The sequence below is a fragment of the Malaya genurostris genome, chromosome 3, assembly GCF_030247185.1.
Source record: "Malaya genurostris strain Urasoe2022 chromosome 3, Malgen_1.1, whole genome shotgun sequence".
Classification (NCBI taxonomy): domain Eukaryota; kingdom Metazoa; phylum Arthropoda; class Insecta; order Diptera; family Culicidae; genus Malaya; species Malaya genurostris.
The window spans coordinates 297,836,963-297,857,949 of record NC_080572.1 but is presented as its reverse complement, the minus strand read 5'-3'; the positions used below and the strand labels follow the sequence as shown (position 1 = coordinate 297,857,949).

General features: G+C 38.1%; 1 protein-coding gene across 1 annotated transcript; it reads left to right on the top strand.

The window, feature by feature from the left end:
- The first annotated feature begins 3,306 nt into the window (after positions 1 to 3,306).
- Positions 3,307 to 20,523, top strand: LOC131435748 (uncharacterized). The gene is made up of 2 exons (XM_058603923.1): positions 3,307 to 3,920; positions 18,258 to 20,523. Exons 1-2 carry the CDS (start codon positions 3,873 to 3,875, stop codon positions 19,710 to 19,712), a joined length of 1,503 nt encoding a protein of 500 aa, XP_058459906.1. The 5' UTR covers positions 3,307 to 3,872; the 3' UTR covers positions 19,713 to 20,523.
- The last annotated feature ends 464 nt before the right edge of the window (positions 20,524 to 20,987 follow it).

Genomic DNA, 20,987 nt, shown 5'->3' with positions numbered 1-20,987 from the left:
GCCTGAACGGAGCGGTTCATTTTCTCCTCCACAAGGCTGTGGCGCGGTTCATTTAACGTCTGTTTCGCTGAAACTGGCTAACCATGATTCAGTGCGTTGGCAGTGATGGAAGTTTTTTTTCTGCAGGTTTTATATATTAATTATAGAAATTTTCAACAGTCATCTCATTAGTTCAACCAACCGCATTATTTTGTTGAGTACTTGGCCTTCAAATATTGTTGCTTCGGTCCTAAGACATTCGGAACGTCGGAACAGACGACACTTGGCAGTCTTAGGGTTATTTCAAACTACATATAACACATTATACAAGCGATTTATATTAGAGCGACTTCTTATGTTTCGACTTATGGAGTGTTGGAATATCTTGCTCAATTCCACCATGTACATATGAATAATTATTGTAATACCGTTATAAGACCCAGAACAATAACTTTCCAGTCTATCGGTTCATTCAGAAATAAACTCAAGCTTGCCGTCTGAAGTGAAAGTAAATTTGAGTAAATTGAAATGTACCATTCGACTGATTTTTACTGATATTCGAAGCTCTTGGTTTATTTATTTTTAAAATATCAGCGTAAATAAACCCAGTGTAGCATTCGACACAGTCAAAATTGAATTGAGTCTGCAAGTAAGATTAAAAAATTACCACGATTAAAATATTATTCGAAGTTTTCTGTAGAATAGCAAAATCCATTGTCAGAGAAGTTCAAGAATTTGTGTTTTTTGATTGCAAATAAATTTAAATTTGAGCCTCAGTTTCTTTTGTACTGGAAGCAAGTTTATTGCAACAACCGTACTTCTGTAGCTTCCGATTATGACTGTTTTTAGTTCATGACAATTGTGCAACTCTTGCCAGCAACTAAATGCTCTAATTCGTTGGGCTTTTTCTGTCTGAGGACGAGGTTCGAATAGTTTCGGATAACTTGATAATTCAATTATTTATGATCTTCTCATACTTATGAAAATTTTATCATGTATTGTTGATCATATTCCTGAAGGCTTGAAGAAAGAATAACGAAATAAAATTTAGTTCTACATATCTTCTTCAGTGCTTGATTCGGCAGTAGATAAAAACATGATTGGCCATTGGGTTCACAAAAATGTACGAAATTGACAGCCGTTGGAGTAGTAGCCTAGAGCTTTTGAATGTCCGGGATGCTGTTGGATCGACCTAAAAAGAGTTATATTTTCACTGGTGAGGAACAATGGATTTGTTATGATAATTCTCAATGCTGAAGAAAAACAGTGGATGGGAGGTTGCATCTTATTCGTCTGATTGCGTTCTAATTATTCAATAAACTTAAATTTACTTGATTGCTACTTATACTCGAAAGACAAATCTATCTTTGGTGTAGAATTAATAAATATGGCCTAAAATTAACATTTGTTTGAATCACATAATTGTGTAACGATGCCTTTCTCATATCCGAATGCAATTATAAAAGCTTCTTCTCAGATAGCATTTTACTTGGTACTTGAACGAAGAATACGATGTTGTTAGAGTCAATAGGTAATGAGTTTGGGCTTGAGTTTGGTTGGCCATCACTGATAGATATCCCGTTATTGATCGGAATCGGCGGAAAGTGCACAGAAATTTTCTTGATGATCTGTCGTGGGATAGATGAATCATCCTCAAAGTTACATCGTCTGATTACCCCAAAATTAAATGGTCAGTACCACCTCCAGTCTGCTCCAAATGTAGATCGACTAAGAAATAGGAAGTTGTTAGTCCAACAAATTAGGAACAAATTCTCTAGAAAAAGAAACGAATAAATTTTCCAAACATTAATGTTTGCTAAACTCTTCGAAAAATCATAGTACGTTCCAAATAAAATTTTTGGGTACCTTCCGGGATCGAAAGCCAAATACCGGTAAAACTGAAATAAGTTTATTTGGTTTTCGACTCTCCAAATCTGTGAACCCGATAAATTTATGTCAAATTTTTACACTAATCACCTGAACTGGTAGTCGGATCTGATTAAAAATTAAGCAGTTTTTATGGGATCTTGAGAACTTTCATTTGAATATTAGATGAATGAAATCGGTTCAGCCATCTACGAGCAAAATGAGTAACATTATTTTAATTTAATTACATCATCCTGTACTTCCGGAACCAGAAGTCGGACCCAAATGAAAGTCAGAAACCTTATATGGGAGCATAGGCCTGTTCATATGAGTCTAAGTTTGCAGAAATCAGTTAAACCATCTCCGAGAAAAATCAATGAAATTTTTTTTCACATATAATATCTTGACGAACTTCTTCGAATGTTATAAAGGTGTAAGAAGTTGTGTTCGTCTAGTAATTATTGCTTCTAGCTGTATAAATCAATATAATTATGAAATTGTTTTGAATTTGAAAGTACTGCCATCCTTCTAATACATATATCATGTTCGAACAATTATGTTGCTAAAAACAAACCGTGCTTAAATTGAAACGTCATGAAAAAGGGTTCTGTGTATAGTCTTATAGGTGCTAAGAAACAATTGCATAAAACAGTATTGAAAATCGTGTTTCATTTTGCTACGAAACATCGCTTTATCACCAAAGATAAACTCCTACTACTAATATGGGAAAAAGTCGCTTAATCACAAATATCGATGGCTCCGATAAAAATGGACGGATTTTAACAATCTAAAAACGCTATTACTGTGCGGAACCTAAGTCTAAAAACATACTCTGTGTTCGAGGGCAATTGTGAGGGCATTAGCGACTAGTTTTATCAAAATGGGTCCAGTTGTCTCTGAGATCTCGACCTCACACACACACGGACATTTTCTCAGTTCGTCGAGCTGAATCGATTGGCATATGACACTGGGCATCGGAAATTTTTTCTAAAATTTAAGCGAATTGTATTCCTATTTTTTATTTTATGGTTTTCTTCCATTCACCATTCATAATTATATGTGTTGTATAAACTTGCTTTAAGTATCACTACATCACAAAATTCAGAGCAACACTGTCATCACTGGCAACGAACGCTAAGATAGGGGAAAGCGCCATCAAATGAACACCTTCTCCTGATTTTACGCATCGCTCGCTCTCTTCTTCTGCAGGGGAGATACCGTTGCTTGGCTCACACATATGCATTCATTCTTTCATTCATTCATCCTGTCGTTCTCTCCGAATGGTGGATTTTCTACTACGAAAGCAACAACACAGAGAGTGGATATTCTCTCTACAATGCTCACAGGATCAAGAATGAAACAACCAAAGCAATCGGGGAAGTGTGCCTTTCTCTGAATACCGATAGCCCTTAGCTTAGCTGTGCGGCACACGTACCATCTTCCGTTCCGTCGCATGCTTCGACGGAACGCGCTGGCAGCTACACTCACTTGATCGCCTAACGTCGAGGCGTACGTATCGAATTTTCCGTAGCTCCCGTCAAATCATTTTGGTGCGTCCGAAGGAACAGGGTTTTAGTAGTGCCTCGCGCTTGTTTGTAGGACCCGTCAGTACCGGTCTAGTACTGGAAGTGAACGATTGGTGTTCGATGCAAAAAACGGACAGTGAGTATGTGTCCTTTCATACGAAGCGAATCCTGTGCGAGTGTGTGATCCAAAGACAAATGTGAACAGAGTGGATTTGATTTTATGAATAGAATCTAACGGTACATTGAAATCGATGGAAGGAGCGGTTCATTTGTTTGCTCCAGTGCGGTGTGTGGATTAGTGTGCGACAAACGAACGGTGCGTCCAGTGGGATTAGTAAAAAAGGATTACGAGTGATTCGAGTAGTTCGAGGAACGGATGAAAGATAGTCCGTAGGAGTGTGTCGTTATTTGAATGCGGTTGGATAACTGACAGCAGCATCAGTGGAAGTGTAGTTATTTCCTCTCTCTCTATTGGATGATCCTTTGCCGGGCAACTACAAAATGACAATGTCGCAACTATTGAAGCAAACGAAAAAGTGTTGCGTTAAGGTAGGTTGTATTTCAACTTCTAAATTTTTTCAATCACTTATGCCACAAACACATGAATTTGGCTATGGTCGGTACCGATGGACGGAATGTGTTTATGTGGTAGGCTCTCTAGAATGGCATGTCTCTCTGTTTGATTTTTTAATTGTCGCTTGGTCGCTTGGTGCTCTTGCTCTAGTCTCCGAAAAGGCGAAGGATAACCAAAACAGGAAAACAGGAAGTGGAAAGTAGATCATGCGGAAGCATTCAATCGGATGTTCTCACGCTGCACCGAACCGTCGGGACGGGTCACACGGGGTGGTAATTAATTTGAACAAGTTCTTCAACTCAGAGGGGAAATGTGAGATTGCCATAGTTCAGGATCAACCCCTCCGTCATGCAGATGTTATTTTTTTTGCCTTTGACACGGGGTCGAGTGTAACTAGCAGCAGCTAGCGGGTTCAGCAGGAACGGCGTGGGTTTCCGTGTGTTGTGCGGGAGTTGGTATTTAGTGGTGCAAACGAAACCGTGGGAATGTGTTTTTTAAGCTTTTCCGATTCAGGGAATTTGAGAGGGTAAGAGTGATGATAAATAAGTGACGATAGGTGGATTATATTCGCTCTTTTACTTCACACGGTAAGGGTAGGGTTGCTTGATTGCAAGTGGAAAGTCAACGAATTGCGATTTCTATTATTGAAATAACTTTAATAGGATTATACCAAATCATTAGATAACACATCATTCTATGGAGAATTCATGATCTCGGTCAGCAGAAAAAATGCCTTTGACCAACTTGGGCTTCACTGAGTACAATAATAATTACGGGCTAATTCAGTTAAGTGAAGATAAAATGTCAACTCTTGTCTGTCGCATATGCAAAGTACCCGCATATGAATCTCATGCCGGATGCATTTCTTGCATGATGGTTGCACATTCCTTTTACGGTAATCGGCGAAGCACAGTCAGGACGATAATGAGAAATCATTCGCTTACACCAGAAGATTTGCGCTTCTATTACACTATTCTCACTTTTTCGGTTTGGCTTTTTAGTCTACATCATCATATATGTGACCTAAAAAAAATTGTATGTTATAAATGTTAAATGATGATATAAAAACATGTTGATCAAACTCATGTCCTTGTCCTTGAACTGATAGTGGCTTCTCCAAATACAGATAATAATACCCCTAGATCGCATATAAAAGGACCAGATAAACTAGCCTACTAGTCTACTGTTTCGTCATAATAGTTATAAAAATGTTGAAAACGGAATTATCTGGCAAAGCAACATCGAAGTTGCTGCGAAACGAGATCAGTTTGTTTGTTGTTTTTGGACTAGTGAACTAGAGAACTAGTGCTAGCTATAAAATCTTCTCGGATTGTGCAAAAGCTTTGCGGCCAATACATATTTACTTTATGTCAATCGGCTCTGAAAAAGGTTTGATTGCATGAAGCAACTAGTGGCAAGAAAATTTAATTCAAGTCAGGTTGATTTTTCTCCAATACGATGTTTGCCATCAGCTAACCGTATGTTCGTATGTTTCCAGTGAAACCGGAAAAGCAAACAAGAGATTCAACACACGGTAATCGATGATACCGTATTTAAAATTATGATTTCAAATATAAACTCACAAAAAAAAACAAATACTTATCTTTCGTCTCTTTTGAAGAGTCATTTATCAAGATAATGTAGAGTGTCACTCCCGAAAGGCCCTACTAAACCCTATTTATCGAAAATGTTGACTTGAATTCAATACCTATAATATAGTTAGGTAAAACATGATCAATTTTGCGTTCGTCATACGAAGCAGTGCTTAAAACCAACTAGTTGAGCAAATAAGCGGATTAAAACTCCATCACCAAAATTGCAGGATATTAAAATCTTCGGAAGAATCGAAACTTTTGCATCTTTTGCAGATTTCCAATGCTAAATTTATTTATCTTGCGCCAATATCTATCGAATCATAAGTCAGCTGAATTCTTCGTTCCATTGTCCCTATTGTGGGCTTCGGTTTCAGTAAACTGTTTAAAATACACCGAAGATGTTCCAGGAGAAAAGGTTCGATCTTGATTCACATTTTAGTTGGGGATTTTCTGCAGGAACAAAAATGCACAATCAAAAAATATCATTATGACATTGGTTAATTAAGCAATGAAAGCCTAACAAATAAAGGAATTATTGTTAGCACAAGTCGAAGCAGGAATCAAATCACTATAGAATATATCGTCTTCGACATGAATTGTGCTTTTTCCTTTTCATTTATTTTAATAGTAAACAGTTACTATGGTGAACTTAGAGTGACTATAATCAGAGTGGCGACAGCTGTTCGTTTGGAATGACAGCTCCCAGTTCCAAACGAACAAACGGCCTGTCAATTCAATGTAAATCTAATGGAATGTTTTGAATTGTTGCTAAAATTACGGATGAGATGTCGTCACTCTGGTTATAGGCACTCTAGGTGAACTGATTTTCAACCTTCAGCATTGCCAGTTTTACAGAAAATTCACTCTGACAGTGTACCGCATTACGCAAAACGTGTCCTCGAAAGGTTGTCAGAGTACTCCGTATTATAATTTGTATTTGATTTTACTTCACATCACTTCACATGAATATTTTTCGTCTCGATGGCTACTACTAGGTCTTTGCCAGTACGTCTTTGCCAGTAGATGGCATCCTGGTCGAAGAGATTGACATTAAAGTAAGCTAATTAATTGCAACAAGATTGCAACGCTTCCTTTCTTAGTCAAACTTACGAAGCCTATTTCTAGCAATTCTGCATTCTAAGTTTCTAGTCAAAAAATTTTCCATCTCAATCCATCGTTTTAATCTTAAACATTTACTCTAACGACAATTTTAGGATAAGAAAACAACTATCACCACACCACCAACTTACAAAATGCAGACGAACTAAACAGTTGGAGCTAATTCAGCAGTTGAAAGGTTTATATGGGCGATCTATAATAGAACTAAAACTAGAACAAACGTATCTCCGTATCGCCGTTCTAGTTTTATTTATTCGAACAGTTTTTCTGTCAAATTTAAAATTCGCACACGACGCCGTTTCTATTTTCTCTATATTTGAAACACGAGTAAAATATTACTGGGACTGCCAGTTTTTCTTGTTATAAAATCCAGACTTAAAACTGACATAAATCTAGAACTAGAACACTACTGAATATGCCCTTACTATTTGACATGTGATTTCACCACATGCGAAATAATGAAAAAAACAATGCCTACTTAGGTGGGATCGCTTTGCACGACACTTTCACTTGTGGCTAGCCAAAATGGCGTCCAACCTCACTAAATGTGGTAAAAATTGAGTAAAATGTCTCGATGGCCACTGGATCTGGCACAATTTCATTTTGAGTAAATATGCTTTCTGCAACATTTGAGTTGTAATTACTCACTTTTGTAGACATTCCTAATTGGGTAAAATGAACTTTTTATACCTATTAAAATAAAAAGAATTCTTCTGGGGAAATCGCAAAAAATTGTTGCGTCACTTTTACCGGTCATTTTAGAATCTTGCGGAGAGCACAACTTAAACATTTTTCCCCGTCAACTGGACCCTAGGAACGAGAGATGGTTTGCGTGATATCCGGCAAATTTCGGTGACGCTTCAGCGAAAATTGGAAAAAATATACAATAAGTTATTTTGTTTATATTTAAAATTTGCAGTTAGATTTCACACTTTACCCAACACTAGTAGTATAATTTTGAATTTTCCTGAACTATGACAATTCTTGACCAGCAAAGCAAAATCTTAGTATTGCAAACCTGTGGAATTTGATCATCGTCTCCCAGAAGACTTCGTAATTATTGCATGGCTATGCAGTGCTACAACCAAAACCAAGAAATATTTCTGCTAGATTTCCGTTTGAGCTGTTAGTAGAATATTGTCACTAATAGTACTGTTGTTGTACCGTTTAATTCTACTATGTCACGTCATTACACTCTCACAAAGTCACTATTTTCACAGTCACTATACGTACTTCGGAGAAATATCTATTATTTTACTCGATGTCTATTTTCAGTTACATTTAAAACTTCCACGATTGTACGTAATTATCTCAACATCTCAGAATTTTCATTTTCGTCCATTTTATTTAATTCAGTCAGTCAGCAAACAAAATACTCATTTCAAGTAACTCACAAAATACTTTTTTTTTCAAAGCTCTTTCAGTTACAAATTCATCAATCCAATTCATCAAATTGAAACTCTTAGCTTCTTTAGCTAAAAGGATATTTATAAGAAAGCAAATTACCAAAAATAAACACATGTTTACTATTTACAAGTAAATCACTTCCAAAATTCCAACGTTTGGTCCTCTTTCAAATTCCTGTTGGTTCCGATGATGCGGGAGATTATGAATGTAAAGCCTTCCCGACATATTAAACAAAAAACATTTGATATTTCCTGCGAAATACTCTTCAATAACTTACATTTAATTTTAAATTAAGCGGGCTTATTTGAAGAAGCACAGATGCTGCCAACCTATAGGAAAATTCTTTTGTAATATTTTAAACGATTTTAGAAGGAAAATCAAGCTGATACGCGCCCGTCATAAACGGATTTCTCGATTTTGGATATCAATTCCGAGATTCCGCTCTGAGTAAACGATGGATACAATTTGCTATCAGGTTTGTATTCCATCTCCAAGACTTTTTCGAACATAGCAGAAAGGAAAATTTTGTTCACGAGCGTTAGTTTTTCTCAAAAATTGCACCGAAATCGAAATAAATTGTAGGTCTTCGTTCGAAATGGATTGAAACTTTACAATTCAGTATTTTGGTAAAGGTTTAATATGAACTTGTAGAGTTTTTCATTAAATTATCGGAAAAATCAAATGGCTTTGTGTAGTATATTAGGAGGATTCGATACTCAAAATCGTACTTATCGAGTCCGATAGCTTTTCAAGGAATCTGTGGAAGGGATTTGTCTTTGAAATTATAAATCTATCAACTATCTTCTATTTCTGCACTACGTCTTGAATCGTTAGACGAATATTCTTAGACTTCCATTTGATAATGACCTAATGTTTTTCGATTACACGGAATGAACAGTTCTTGTCCTATTGTTGTGGTGCCACTGCAGATACTGCCCGACTGTAGTAAGCCAAATCTAGCCAAAACATAACTAGAGCTGTGCTAATCGCACTGGAAAGCTGGTAGACATTTTACTTGGGACTCTTTCTCATATGGCATCGACTTCATCGTTTCATTGATAGGAAAATATTAGGCTTTAATTACGCTGCTGCTGATTCCTTGCCCAATCATCAGTTTCTGAATGCGATTCCACGGAGTGCAATATCCCGAAATAAGGGAAAATACATTTGTTTATCTCAAACCGATTTGACAGTTATTTTTCCTTATGTTTCATCTTTCATTAGATCAGGTATGCACAGTACTTCGTCAGAGCCAGTTTGTATAGCTTCGGAATTCCAGAAGTAACAAATTTCGAACAAATATACGGTTGTCATCAATAATTCAGCAATTTGGCTTGGAATCTTTGTATATTTACGCTAAATGAAACTGTTCGTTCATGTTCTATGTTTTACCTTTGGCTCTTCAATAGCTAAGAAGTTTAAATTCCATCCAACTTAACCGATTTTCTTGAACTTTCAGTAATAGTTTCATTTGAACTGCCTTGAACGAACGATTCCAAGGCAAAACGTAAACCTGAAAGACCACATTGTTGTCAATATTCGGAACTGAACAACCCCTGGATTTCTCTCGATCGACCTTCCAATTAAACTGCCGGTTAAAAGTGCCACGGAATCGCTTAGAAAAATTTTCAACTCTTTTAGATTTCTATGACATGAAGAATTTTTCACGTCACCTGTGTAGAAAAAACTCTCTTTCCTCGTATTTATAATAGAATTCTATAGAATATGGGACAATTATGCGTAGAGCGGCACAACGTTTCTGGTGGAATCCGAACCGAAAGTCAAGAAAGTGTGCAGATTCTGAATGGATCACGCTTTATTTGAACTCATTTGGAGACTATTGCTTCTACAATGGTTGATTTGGAATTTACATTTCCATTTCGTTGAATGCAAAAACTAGCTTTATATGCAGCATTTATAGTACTATTCTACTGCAAGAGAAATAGTTAACCATCCTTTTGCTTTGGTTTCTCGGAGGTAGTTTTGAAGTTAAAATATGAAAAACCGAAACTCGGTAGAAAGTTTCTTGTGACTGTTATTGTTACCATCATCATTAGAATTATGCTAATCAACTATCTACCGTCCGACTTTGCTCTGGCATCCGAATGAATCGTCGCCCTCGGGCTATTCGGAATAGTTGAAAGATCACCGTTCTTCCCAGGCGTTTGCAAGGTTACGAACGGAAAAGTTTGCCTTTCTCGCTTTATTATTCGGTGCGGTGCTGAAACAACTTGTAAATTGTTGCCGAAAGCCTTTGGCATTAGGAAATGTAAATATTTAATCGGTATGCGGGTTTTTGGTGCTGCCCACTAGGGAGGTCCACCAACGTTTGAGCGAGGTACCCATTACGTTAGTGATCTGGCACTGATTTAGTATTTCAACAGGCTGGGTTCTGTGCGATGTCGTCGTATTTATTATATTCACACATGTGCCTTCGAGCATCATAAAGTTAAAGCATTAATTGACTTGTTATGTACCCCCGGAAATGATGCATATTGTGCACTATGCTAATAATGATGCAATTAGTTCGGTCATGTGAACTTATTTGAAAGCTTGCTGATCTCCGAGTGGTTCATACATTCACCCAGAATCCTCTTTATTGGTAACGATATCCGAAGTGCGAGACACAGTCATTAAACGGCGGTGTTCCACTTTTACTTCAGCGAAACCATGTGGCATGGCCAGCCACAATTACTCTAACGGAAGTGATAATTAATTGAACAATTAACAGCTTCATAATCACATCGATACTAAATTTATTTGCCACTTTCGTGTTTCGAGAACCGGACGGAATTAGCTGGAACCCATCTAAAGTCTCAATATGCATTAAAATCTCCAGCATCCGAACGGGTAAACTGTAATTTAGGTTATCCCCAATTTTCATATTCACACGGCTCAAATTTCATTCCCGTATCGTCTTTCTTCCATCGCTTCATCCGAGAAGAAAAAAATCTGTTTAAGTCATTTCCTGTATGCTTCCTTTCCTCTCGCAGAGCGAAACAAGAAAAAAAAACCCGATACACATCAGCCGTACAGCCGTTCGTGGTTCGAAGTCTGTTCAGTTCTTTGTTCCTGTACCAAAAAAAAAATAAGACAAAAAAACATAAAATAAAAACACGCTGCTCGCAGTTATGATGCTTCCTAAATATTTTCCCACCGAATCTCACCGTCCGTCATCAGCGATCACGATCATGACTTTATTTCTGTATCGCATCTCACCTGTCTGCCCTCGTCGTTTGCCGCCGAGTCCATTTCCCTTTAGGGTAAGTCGTCCTTCAAATCACGTTTCGATTCGAAGTGGCTCCCGAAAACGAGAAGAGGAGAAAAAAAACAGAGCGAATCCCACAAAAGCGACTATAAAAATAACATTCATCTCGGAACCACGACGAGCACATCGCTGAGCACTGGTTTGTTGTTTCCCTGGGAAAAAGAGGATAATCACACCTGTTTCGAGACAGACAGACAGACAGAGATCAGAGACAGTTAAAAAGTATAAAGTAAAGAACCCATAAATGGACGACGAATGATGAGCAACACATGGGCCCTTTTAAGGCACTGCTCGTGAGTTTGCTGTTTCTGCTTTTGTGCCTTTCCCCGAGATGCTGCCGAGATTCGTTATTGGACTGTGGACCCATTCGAAGTTCTGCTTTTTTTCTCGTGAAGTGATATGAGATTTGAAACGGATTTGAAGATCCACCACCGTCTGTTAAGCTATGACAAAATGTTATAACTTCTATTGGTGATAACTGGTTCGTGGTCGGCAAACCAGTGAACGACGAAGTTGCCATACTGGTGCCTAAACAGAATAAACGGAATTATTTCTCCGAAATAATTTGCTAGTAATGGGCTATGATTTGGGTGTACTTACTTACTTTCCTGCTTTTATTTTGTTGTGTGAAATGCTAGCTTCCACACGAAATTGTGTGGGAAAAAACTTCGGAACGTCTTTTCAAGCTTGTTTAGTATTAAGATTTAATTATTTGTTGGTTGGTTCGGCATTCGAATTGATTATCATTAACAAAATGGAACTGATTGATTTTTAAACAAAACAAAACTCTTTCGTTTGTCAAAGCTAAACAACGTATTTTGACATTTGTCATCCGTTAACTGGATGCTACGAAAAAAATATGCCTACTACGACTTCACCGCATCGCTTTATTTTGTTTTCGCTTGATGCCAAACCTAACTCAGTTTTTACCCTAACTGCTGTCAAACCGTTTGTTTGAAGCTACCCACATTATCAGATCCGAATGGATTCCGAATCGGCGAGAAATTCTCATTCGGAATTTCATGTGGAAATCTTCATGAATTCCGAATCAATTCCAACTCCAGTGCAACAATCGATTCCGAATGAATTTCGCCTACAATCGGTTGATTCGGAAATCTGTCGGAATTGAGTGAGAAGATGCGGACTGAATTGTCAATTCGTCTTCTTTTTATTCTTTCCAGATTTTGCACGTTTTCGTGCTGATTTTCAGTTTATTTTTAAATAAAAACATTATATAACTGAATCTTCAAGTTTTACAGAACTTGTAAGTAACCAGTTCTTCTTAGAATTCCAATATAAACTATTGAAATTCGCTGGAAATTAACAAAACGGTCTACCTTAGTCTACAGCCAATTCAGGCAAAAATTCTAGCACTGAACCGATCGAGCACTGAAAAATCATGCAGTCGAGTAAGAATTCATTGCTCATTCCGTCATTCCGATAATGTGGGTAGTTTTGAACCTAGCTCTAACGTTGTTGAACTGAAAATCGAGTCAGTTTCGAAACTGGTTTCTCAAATCCCCGTTGCTAAGTGCGAAACCAACACAGCTTTGTGAAAAGTGTTTGCATGATGAAACTATCTTGGGTTAGTTTCAGTTTTCGAAAGATTCGAAATTAAGTCGAAATTAAGAAAGATTTTATACCAGAAAGAATATAAAATTAGAATGTTCATAATTTGAAGGGGAAAAAGCTTGCTTTTACCCCCAAATTTATGCTAGGTGCACATAACCATTTTAAATTAAGTTTACGTTTGAAATTTTTTGAAGGGGAAAAAGCTGATGAGTCGAAGACGAAACGTAAACTTAATTTAAAATGGTTATATGCACCTAGCATAAATTTGGGGGTAAAAGCAAGCCTTTTCCTCTTCAAATTATCACAATCTGTACGGCCAGTAAGCCGAAACTTGTTTCGTTCGAGACGTCAGTTTAGACGTTACACTTCTTGTGTACAAAAAAAGTGTCTTGCAAATAGCATTAACTTTACGTCTGCTCAGCGGATTATGTTGATCCGGGGGTTTGCGTCAGCATAATCTGCTGACGCACTGATGAGTCGAAGACCAGGGTTGTTACGGTCGCGCGGATTTCGCGGTTTTCGCGGATTTCGCGATTTTCGCGGATTTCGCGCGGTTTTTGGTCAGATTTTGATGCGATGGCGCGGATTTCGCGCGAATTGCAAGTAACATTATTTCAGACTTGTGAGGTATTTGTTCGAGAATAAACGGTTTCTTACATATTTTTGAAGCTTGTGAGTTTTTCGAAACCCCAAAAAATTAAAGATGGGGAACGTTTCAGCAATCGAGCCAGCAGGTCAAACTGACCGAAATTGTGAATTTGATAAAACCAAATTTTACGAGGATGCGGCTCTAGAAAATATTTCCTTTAGTGGACAAAACTTCGATTTTATACTCTCCAATCTCGAGTGGTACATATCGCTATTTAAGCTAGGCTGTTACCAGGAATTACAAAAACATTTCGATATATGTACTTGCGTTGTCCCATTCTAAAGCGGAAATCGAAAGAAGCTTTTCGCACTCAAAGATATTGATGTCTGATGGAAGATATCGTCTCAGTGAAAACACATTCAATAATGCAAATAACTTTATTAATGGAATGCTATTTTTCGATAATATTATCACAAATTTTGTTTGTTATGAAAATCTCATTCTTAAAGCAAAATTTGCACGACAGGCGTACGAAGCGAAGTTGGACAAGATAAGAAGCGGAGAAGAAAAAGTTAAAACGTTCATCTAGTGCTGGACCCGACAGGATTCCATCCGTGGTGATAAGAAATTGTTCTAAAAGTTTGTTGGTTCCACCATCCAACATTTTCAATTGCTCTTTGCGTTCTGGATTTTTTTTTCTTCTGAAATATGGAAGAAATTCCATGTGTTCCGGTTTACAAAAGTTGACATGGTGTCTCTTCACACTTTTTGATATCTGAAATGGAAGGTTCTTAATTTCCAGAGCAAGAATTTCTATGGAAAAAGTATCAAAAAGTTCTTTACTAATTAAATATATAATTTACTGAGAGGTACCACGAGAACTGCATCAAAACCGTCGTCCGAACACGAGAAAAACAAACAAGCCTCAAGAGTTTTTCACTTTGATACTCGTTGATACCAAACATTTTAGAAAACTATGATTTCGAGTTATTTGTGGTTATTTAATGCTACTGAAAATTTTATCACAATTTGCTAATCATATGATATTTTCTATAGCATGAAGAAAAAAATGTTGTTGGGATTAGTACAACAAGAGATATTCATGATTAAGTTCTATCTATTCTTGTTCAGTGTAAATTTAGAAAAGGCCCCCCGTAGTAAAGTAAGTCGTATTCACGACAAAATAAGTAACAAGGGTATAGTATCTAACCATCGTGGAATTGCTGCTTTCTGCGCTGTATCGAAGTTGTTTGAAATTAATATAATTCTGAATTTAATTACACATAGTTGCTCTGGTTGCATATCTGAGACTCAGCATGGATTCATGCCAAAGCGTTCAACTTCCACAAATTTAGTAACCTAAATTTCCTTAATCATATGTTCTTTACAAGCACGTCTACAAGTAATTTTATAAACACCGATTTCTCTGCTGTGTTCGACAAAATCAATCATAACATAACGAACTACAAGTTGAATAGACTTGGATTAAATGGATCATATTTAAATTGGCTTCGATCATATCTAACTGGTCGTGAAATGATAGTGAAAATAAGAGACTGTACAACATCACCAGTTACTGTAACCTCTGGAGTTCCTCAAGGAAATCGCATTGGACCGTTTATATTTTTACTATATCTCAACGATCTAAATTTTTCGATCAAGTGTATGAAACTATCGTTCGTCGATGACCTTCAAATATTTCATATGATCAAATCTGTAGCTGACTCAGAGTACGTACAAGAACTTTTAGATAATTTAACTAATTGGTGTAAAATCAGCAAAATGGTTTCAAATACCTCAAAATGCTGCGTCATCTCTTTTAGTCGCAAAAAGTTTGTATTCAAGTTCGGCTATAATATTTCATAAACTGTCCTCGAACGCGCATCGTCTGTTAAGGACCTGGGTGTTCTTCTGAATTCCAAGTTAAATTTCAAAGAGCACATAGATTTTACTATTTTCAAAGCCATACTTCCATTTATCACGTAATGTTATCAGGAAATCGTTCCTCATGTTATTGTCTCATTAGATTTAGTTGCTGTAGAAGCACTAGATTTTAAGAAATGTATCATTTGGATGATTGTAATCTATTGATGTAAGAGATGACGAGGTTTTACGCCTGCCGGAGAGCAAGTTTGACAGAAACTAACTCCGGTGGGCGTTTCCATGCTCCAAATAAAAGAATAAAATATGAGGAGGAAAAGAACGACATTCAGAGTAAAATCCGACAACAGGAAAAGGCGCTGCCTTAGAAAACGAAAGCTAAACAGGAAGCGATAAATTGTATTGAAACTGTCATTAGAAAGATTAAATCAGATCATCATGATGTGGTCGAACTTAAAATTATTCTTTCCGAGAAGGACAAGCTTACCGAGCAAGAAGATGTCGAAGCAAATAATTGTCTTTGCTGAAATCTGTTTAACTTCTTTCAAAATCACAAAACTGTAAGCAATTTAATTTTCACTGTTAGTTCTGCGGTAAGCATTACCTGCACAAAAATAGTGGTGTAAACGCTTCGCTGAAATATCGCGCGTTTTAGTTTTCAACTTCGCGCGGATTTCGCGCGTTTTTTTTTTTCGACTTCGCGCGGATTTCGCGCGTTTTAATTTTGAAATTTTTCGTAACAACCCTGGAAGACGAAACGTAAACTTAATTTAGAATGTTCAGTTTTCCAGTCCATAGATATTGGGAGTACAAATTAATTCGGTCCGTTTTTTGGGGCAAAAATGCATTTATTTAAAAATGAAATGAATTTCAAGAATAATGAAGGTATCGTCCATCTCGAAAAATTATTTTGTGTTTTGAGGTGATCCAAGTTTGAAGCCAATTTTCGATTTCTGCGAAAGCAGTAAACCGATGACCTGCCAAATCGTGCTGCATTCGTCGGAGAAAAAAAAAACAGTAATCAGAAGGAGCAATGTCAGGAGAATATGGCGGGTGCGGCAAAATGTCCCACTTGAGCGATTCCAAATATTTTTTCACAACTTTTGCGACTTGAGGCCACTGAAAAACGATATTTTTCTTCAGAAACCGTTTTTAACGCCTAAATTTAATGCAAACTCGCCAAAATTTAATGTTGCAAATTCAATTCCACTTTGAAAATTGTAGAAAATCGAGTACACGCCCAATCGCAGATGTACTCAATTAAGCGTAACTTTTACAAATGTCCAGGTATCAAACATCAATGACAGATTTGGTAGCCTAAAAAATCGGGTGACTGAAATCGCCACACGGTGAATCTTGTGATCAAGGTAGTACTTCTGCTGATCGACTTGACTGCTAATGAAAAAGTGACATAAGGACAGATGTTTTAAAATACTCCATGTTTCGAAATTCCCTAGTTTTGTCTAATATTTTTAACTAGAAGTTGATATGTTATATCACGTAAACGAAGACGTGAAGAAGACGAAACGTAAACTTAATTTAGAATGTTCAGTTTTCCAGTCCATAGATATTGGGAGTACAAATTAATTCGGTCCGTTTTTTGGGGCAAAAATGCATTTATTTAAAAATGAAATGAATTTCAAGAATAATGAAGGTATCGTCCATCTCGAAAAATTATTTTGTGTTTTGAGGTGATCCAAGTTTGAAGCCAATTTTCGATTTCTGCGAAAGCAGTAAACCGATGACCTGCCAAATCGTGCTGCATTCGTCGGAGAAAAAAAAAACAGTAATCAGAAGGAGCAATGTCAGGAGAATATGGCGGGTGCGGCAAAATGTCCCACTTGAGCGATTCCAAATATTTTTTCACAACTTTTGCGACTTGAGGCCACTGAAAAACGATATTTTTCTTCAGAAACCGTTTTTAACGCCTAAATTTAATGCAAACTCGCCAAAATTTAATGTTGCAAATTCAATTCCACTTTGAAAATTGTAGAAAATCGAGTACACGCCCAATCGCAGATGTACTCAATTAAGCGTAACTTTTACAAATGTCCAGGTATCAAACATCAATGACAGATTTGGTAGCCTAAAAAATCGGGTGACTGAAATCGCCACACGGTGAATCTTGTGATCAAGGTAGTACTTCTGCTGATCGACTTGACTGCTAATGAAAAAGTGACATAAGGACAGATGTTTTAAAATACTCCATGTTTCGAAATTCCCTAGTTTTGTCTAATATTTTTAACTAGAAGTTGATATGTTATATCACTGAACAAATGTAGTTCACACAGCTTAAGCTTTTTTTCACAGATACTAAGCATTTATGCTTGTTTAGAAAAAATCCCTGGCCACTGCTAGTTATTGTTATCTTGATTGTTTCTATGATTGACACTCACAATTACAATAATTGAACAGAAAACTGAAAAAAATTTCGTTACTGGTTGAATGAAAATAATAAATAAATCGCCATAATTGACAGATATTTCACTTGATGATAATTTTTTTGTCGGCCTACTATTCCAATGACAGTCAATATCAAATCGAAAGGTAGTGGCAGTTCATCGAATATGACAGTGACTTCGTTGTTAGTTTACTGCTAGGACTTTCGCAATAAATTGGTCAGAAGTTTTTTTTTCGTTTTTACGATACAGTAGTCTAAATCCCCTTCGCAAACAGTTTCTCTCAGTCCGACAGCAACACTCAATAAATCGCACCTCGTTCCGGCACGGACCGTAGCACAAATTGATAAATGCCATCATCACACTGCTGTTCGGGCAGTCATCGGTGCCGTACCGAAAGAAACTTTTCCTCCGCTTCCGAGTATCACGCTTCTGCATACTAATCAAATTTATTTTTCTCTTCTCTTCTTTCTCTCCACCAGATGATCAGAAAATTCTCGTTCCACCCGACCGGGTCCTCCTCGTCATCGCCGTCGAGTGAACGGAACGGAGGTGGCACGTCCCTCGGTGGCCCTGGTGGCATTAGCGGAGGTCGTTCGATTTCGCTAAACAATCGGACTACCGCCAAGTATGTGCTGCATAAAAATTGTACCCCCACGCGGTGTAAAGTACAGCCCACCTCGCCGGACCGGTTCGCCAGGGCAAGCTCGACGACGGCCAGCTGGACGAACGGAACGGAAGAATCACCCGCCGGTGTACGACGCAGGCTGGACCTGTCACCCAAGCCGGACGTGGAAATTCCACCCACACAGAATAACTACCGCGTCAGCAGGGACGGGAAGAACCTGCCGAAGAAGCGAACCAACATTTGCAGCAATAAGAATGTGAATCTGAGAAAGTGTTTCCGTCTGAGGAAGGGTTTCAAGGATGAGCTGAGCAGCGAGGAGGTGAACAATAGTAGTAGCGTAGTATCGTCCAAGTTAGATAAAATAAGCAAGACTTTGTACAATGTGGCGGGCGGCAGTGGGACGGATGAGAACAAACTGTTTGGCGGTATAAACGCCAATAATCTAGCCTCGCAAACAAATGAGAAAAGCAAAATTTCCAAGCCATTGTTTTTGAGTGGGAAACATAAAAAGTATAACCAGATAGAAACTCAATTCGGTGCCGACGACGATGAGGTGGACTACGATGAGGACGATGAGGACGATGAGTTCGTGGCATGCGAACTGGACGCCATCCGGGAAGAAAATAATTCATATGACGGTGGTCGGTTACAGTTTGAGCTGAGTCAACCGCTTCCGGAGTTGGACGTGTCCCCGTTGTCCGATGAAACCGTCGATAACTATGACGAAATTGTGTTTGAAAAAGTGAAATATGACCGAAACAAGCGTTACCTGCGAAATGGAACCACCAGCTCACCGTCCACGGCCAGTAATCGATCGCATAATGCCGAAAGTATCCTGTCGACTAGCTTCGACAGCAAACCGGATCCTCATCTTACCCAGCTCAGTTCCGATGTGACCAACAAAAGCGAAGACTTTGTAGATCCATGGCGAAACTACAATGTGAACAGTCGTTGGAACAAGGTCGCCAAGAATCCGTGGGACATTGAGGCGCAACGAGTGGAATCTCCGGCCATGTCACCACTGCGACATACCTCCTGGAATCCGTTCACCGAGGAACCGGCCGAACCGAGCACTCCGCCCCATCAGTTCGTTGGGAAGAAGTTTTCGCCGCCCTATCAGGTTCGGACCGACATTTGGCAAAATTTGAACAACAAAAACTACGAAATCGACTCGGATGTCATCTGGCGGACGTCGAACTCGTCGCGACGTACCTCTGCCAGCACGGTGGAAACCTGGATCGAGGACGAAGTGTTCGACAATTCCTTCAACGAGGAACTCGAACGACGGTGTGCCACCCTCAAGATCTAGGCCCCGACCTGAAATGACTCGACGGTGCAATAAACGGACTGTTGATGCGAGTGCGACCAGTGAACAATGCAAACAGCAATACTTGTGTCTTTTCTGCTTTCCTGAGAAAAGATGACAACGTTAGCTTCCTCCCATGGGTTGTGGGCCCTATGGGAAATCTAGTTCGATAATGATATGTTAAAATTGGAGCTTGTGATATTAATCTTTATTTATAGAAACAAAACAAAACAAAACAGAAACAACAGAAAAGTGAACAGAGCAAATCTAAGTCTAGTTTAATTTTTTTTATATATATCAAAAGAATTGAGACTCTTTTTGTTTGCTGTTTTTGTGATTTTATTTTCTGTTAAATGAACCAATGATCTCATCTAGATTGTGACTGTATTGGTAGTTATTATAATTTGCCTACTTAATTCATCAAGAAATGCTTTAACTACATTAATTAAGTAATGAATAAATTGTAAGCGCAAATGGAACAAAATTTCGAAAGAGCAGTAAAACAAAAACATACACAACCTAAAACTGTTTATCACACGAGAGGCGTTAGCTACATGAAACAGGAAAAATACATGAGAATCAATCAAATCAAACCTCTTTTTGCTATTCCCTTCCGTTCGATTCCCCCCCCCCCCCCCCCCAATTTTGCTAATACATGCTGGTCCAAAACCGTATCTTTCAATCTGGGAAAGAACAGAGCTACCGAGTGTTTGAACGGAACGAACAATAAGCGCAAACAAACAAAGCAGAAGAAACGAATAACTACAAAAAGAAAATTGCAACAGCAAAAATAAAAAAGCAGATAAAACAAAAATACCCGATGACTTGATTTATTTGGCAAAGAAGCATTCCCACTCCCATTATCATTAGTGGTTTCGGCGGCGGCGGCGGTGGGGCCTTGGGAAACATATTTTCAACTCGAAGCCTTCTGGGAAAAATAGCGGTCGCTCATTAGGGATGCCATTCTTCCCCGTTTGGGGTGCTTCTTCGGAGGCTGACCGGCATTTCGGTTTGGATTTCGTTTTCACGGGGTGGTTTCGGACCGATAAAACGAAACGGGGGATGTGAGGGATTTTTTTTTATGCCGCACCAAAGTTCAAAAGCGGATTCTTTAGCTCCGATTATTCCACTGATAAGATGACATGGTAAGTAAGAATGTTTAATTTGATTAAACCGGCAAAATTAAATTGATGACAGTTTTGCTTTCAGTGAATTATTTGATCAAAGTTGATGATTAATGATTTCTTAAACCAAATGCAAAATTGGAAAGTAACCCAC

Excerpts from the sequence above, each read along its gene's own strand:
- LOC131435748 (XM_058603923.1), top strand. The coding sequence starts at position 3,873 with ATGACAATGTCGCAACTATTGAAGCAAACGAAAAAGTGTTGCGTTAAG. Across the intron at positions 3,921-18,257 it reads CGAAAAAGTGTTGCGTTAAG|ATGATCAGAAAATTCTCGTT; the intron begins GTAGGTTGTATT and ends TCTCTCCACCAG.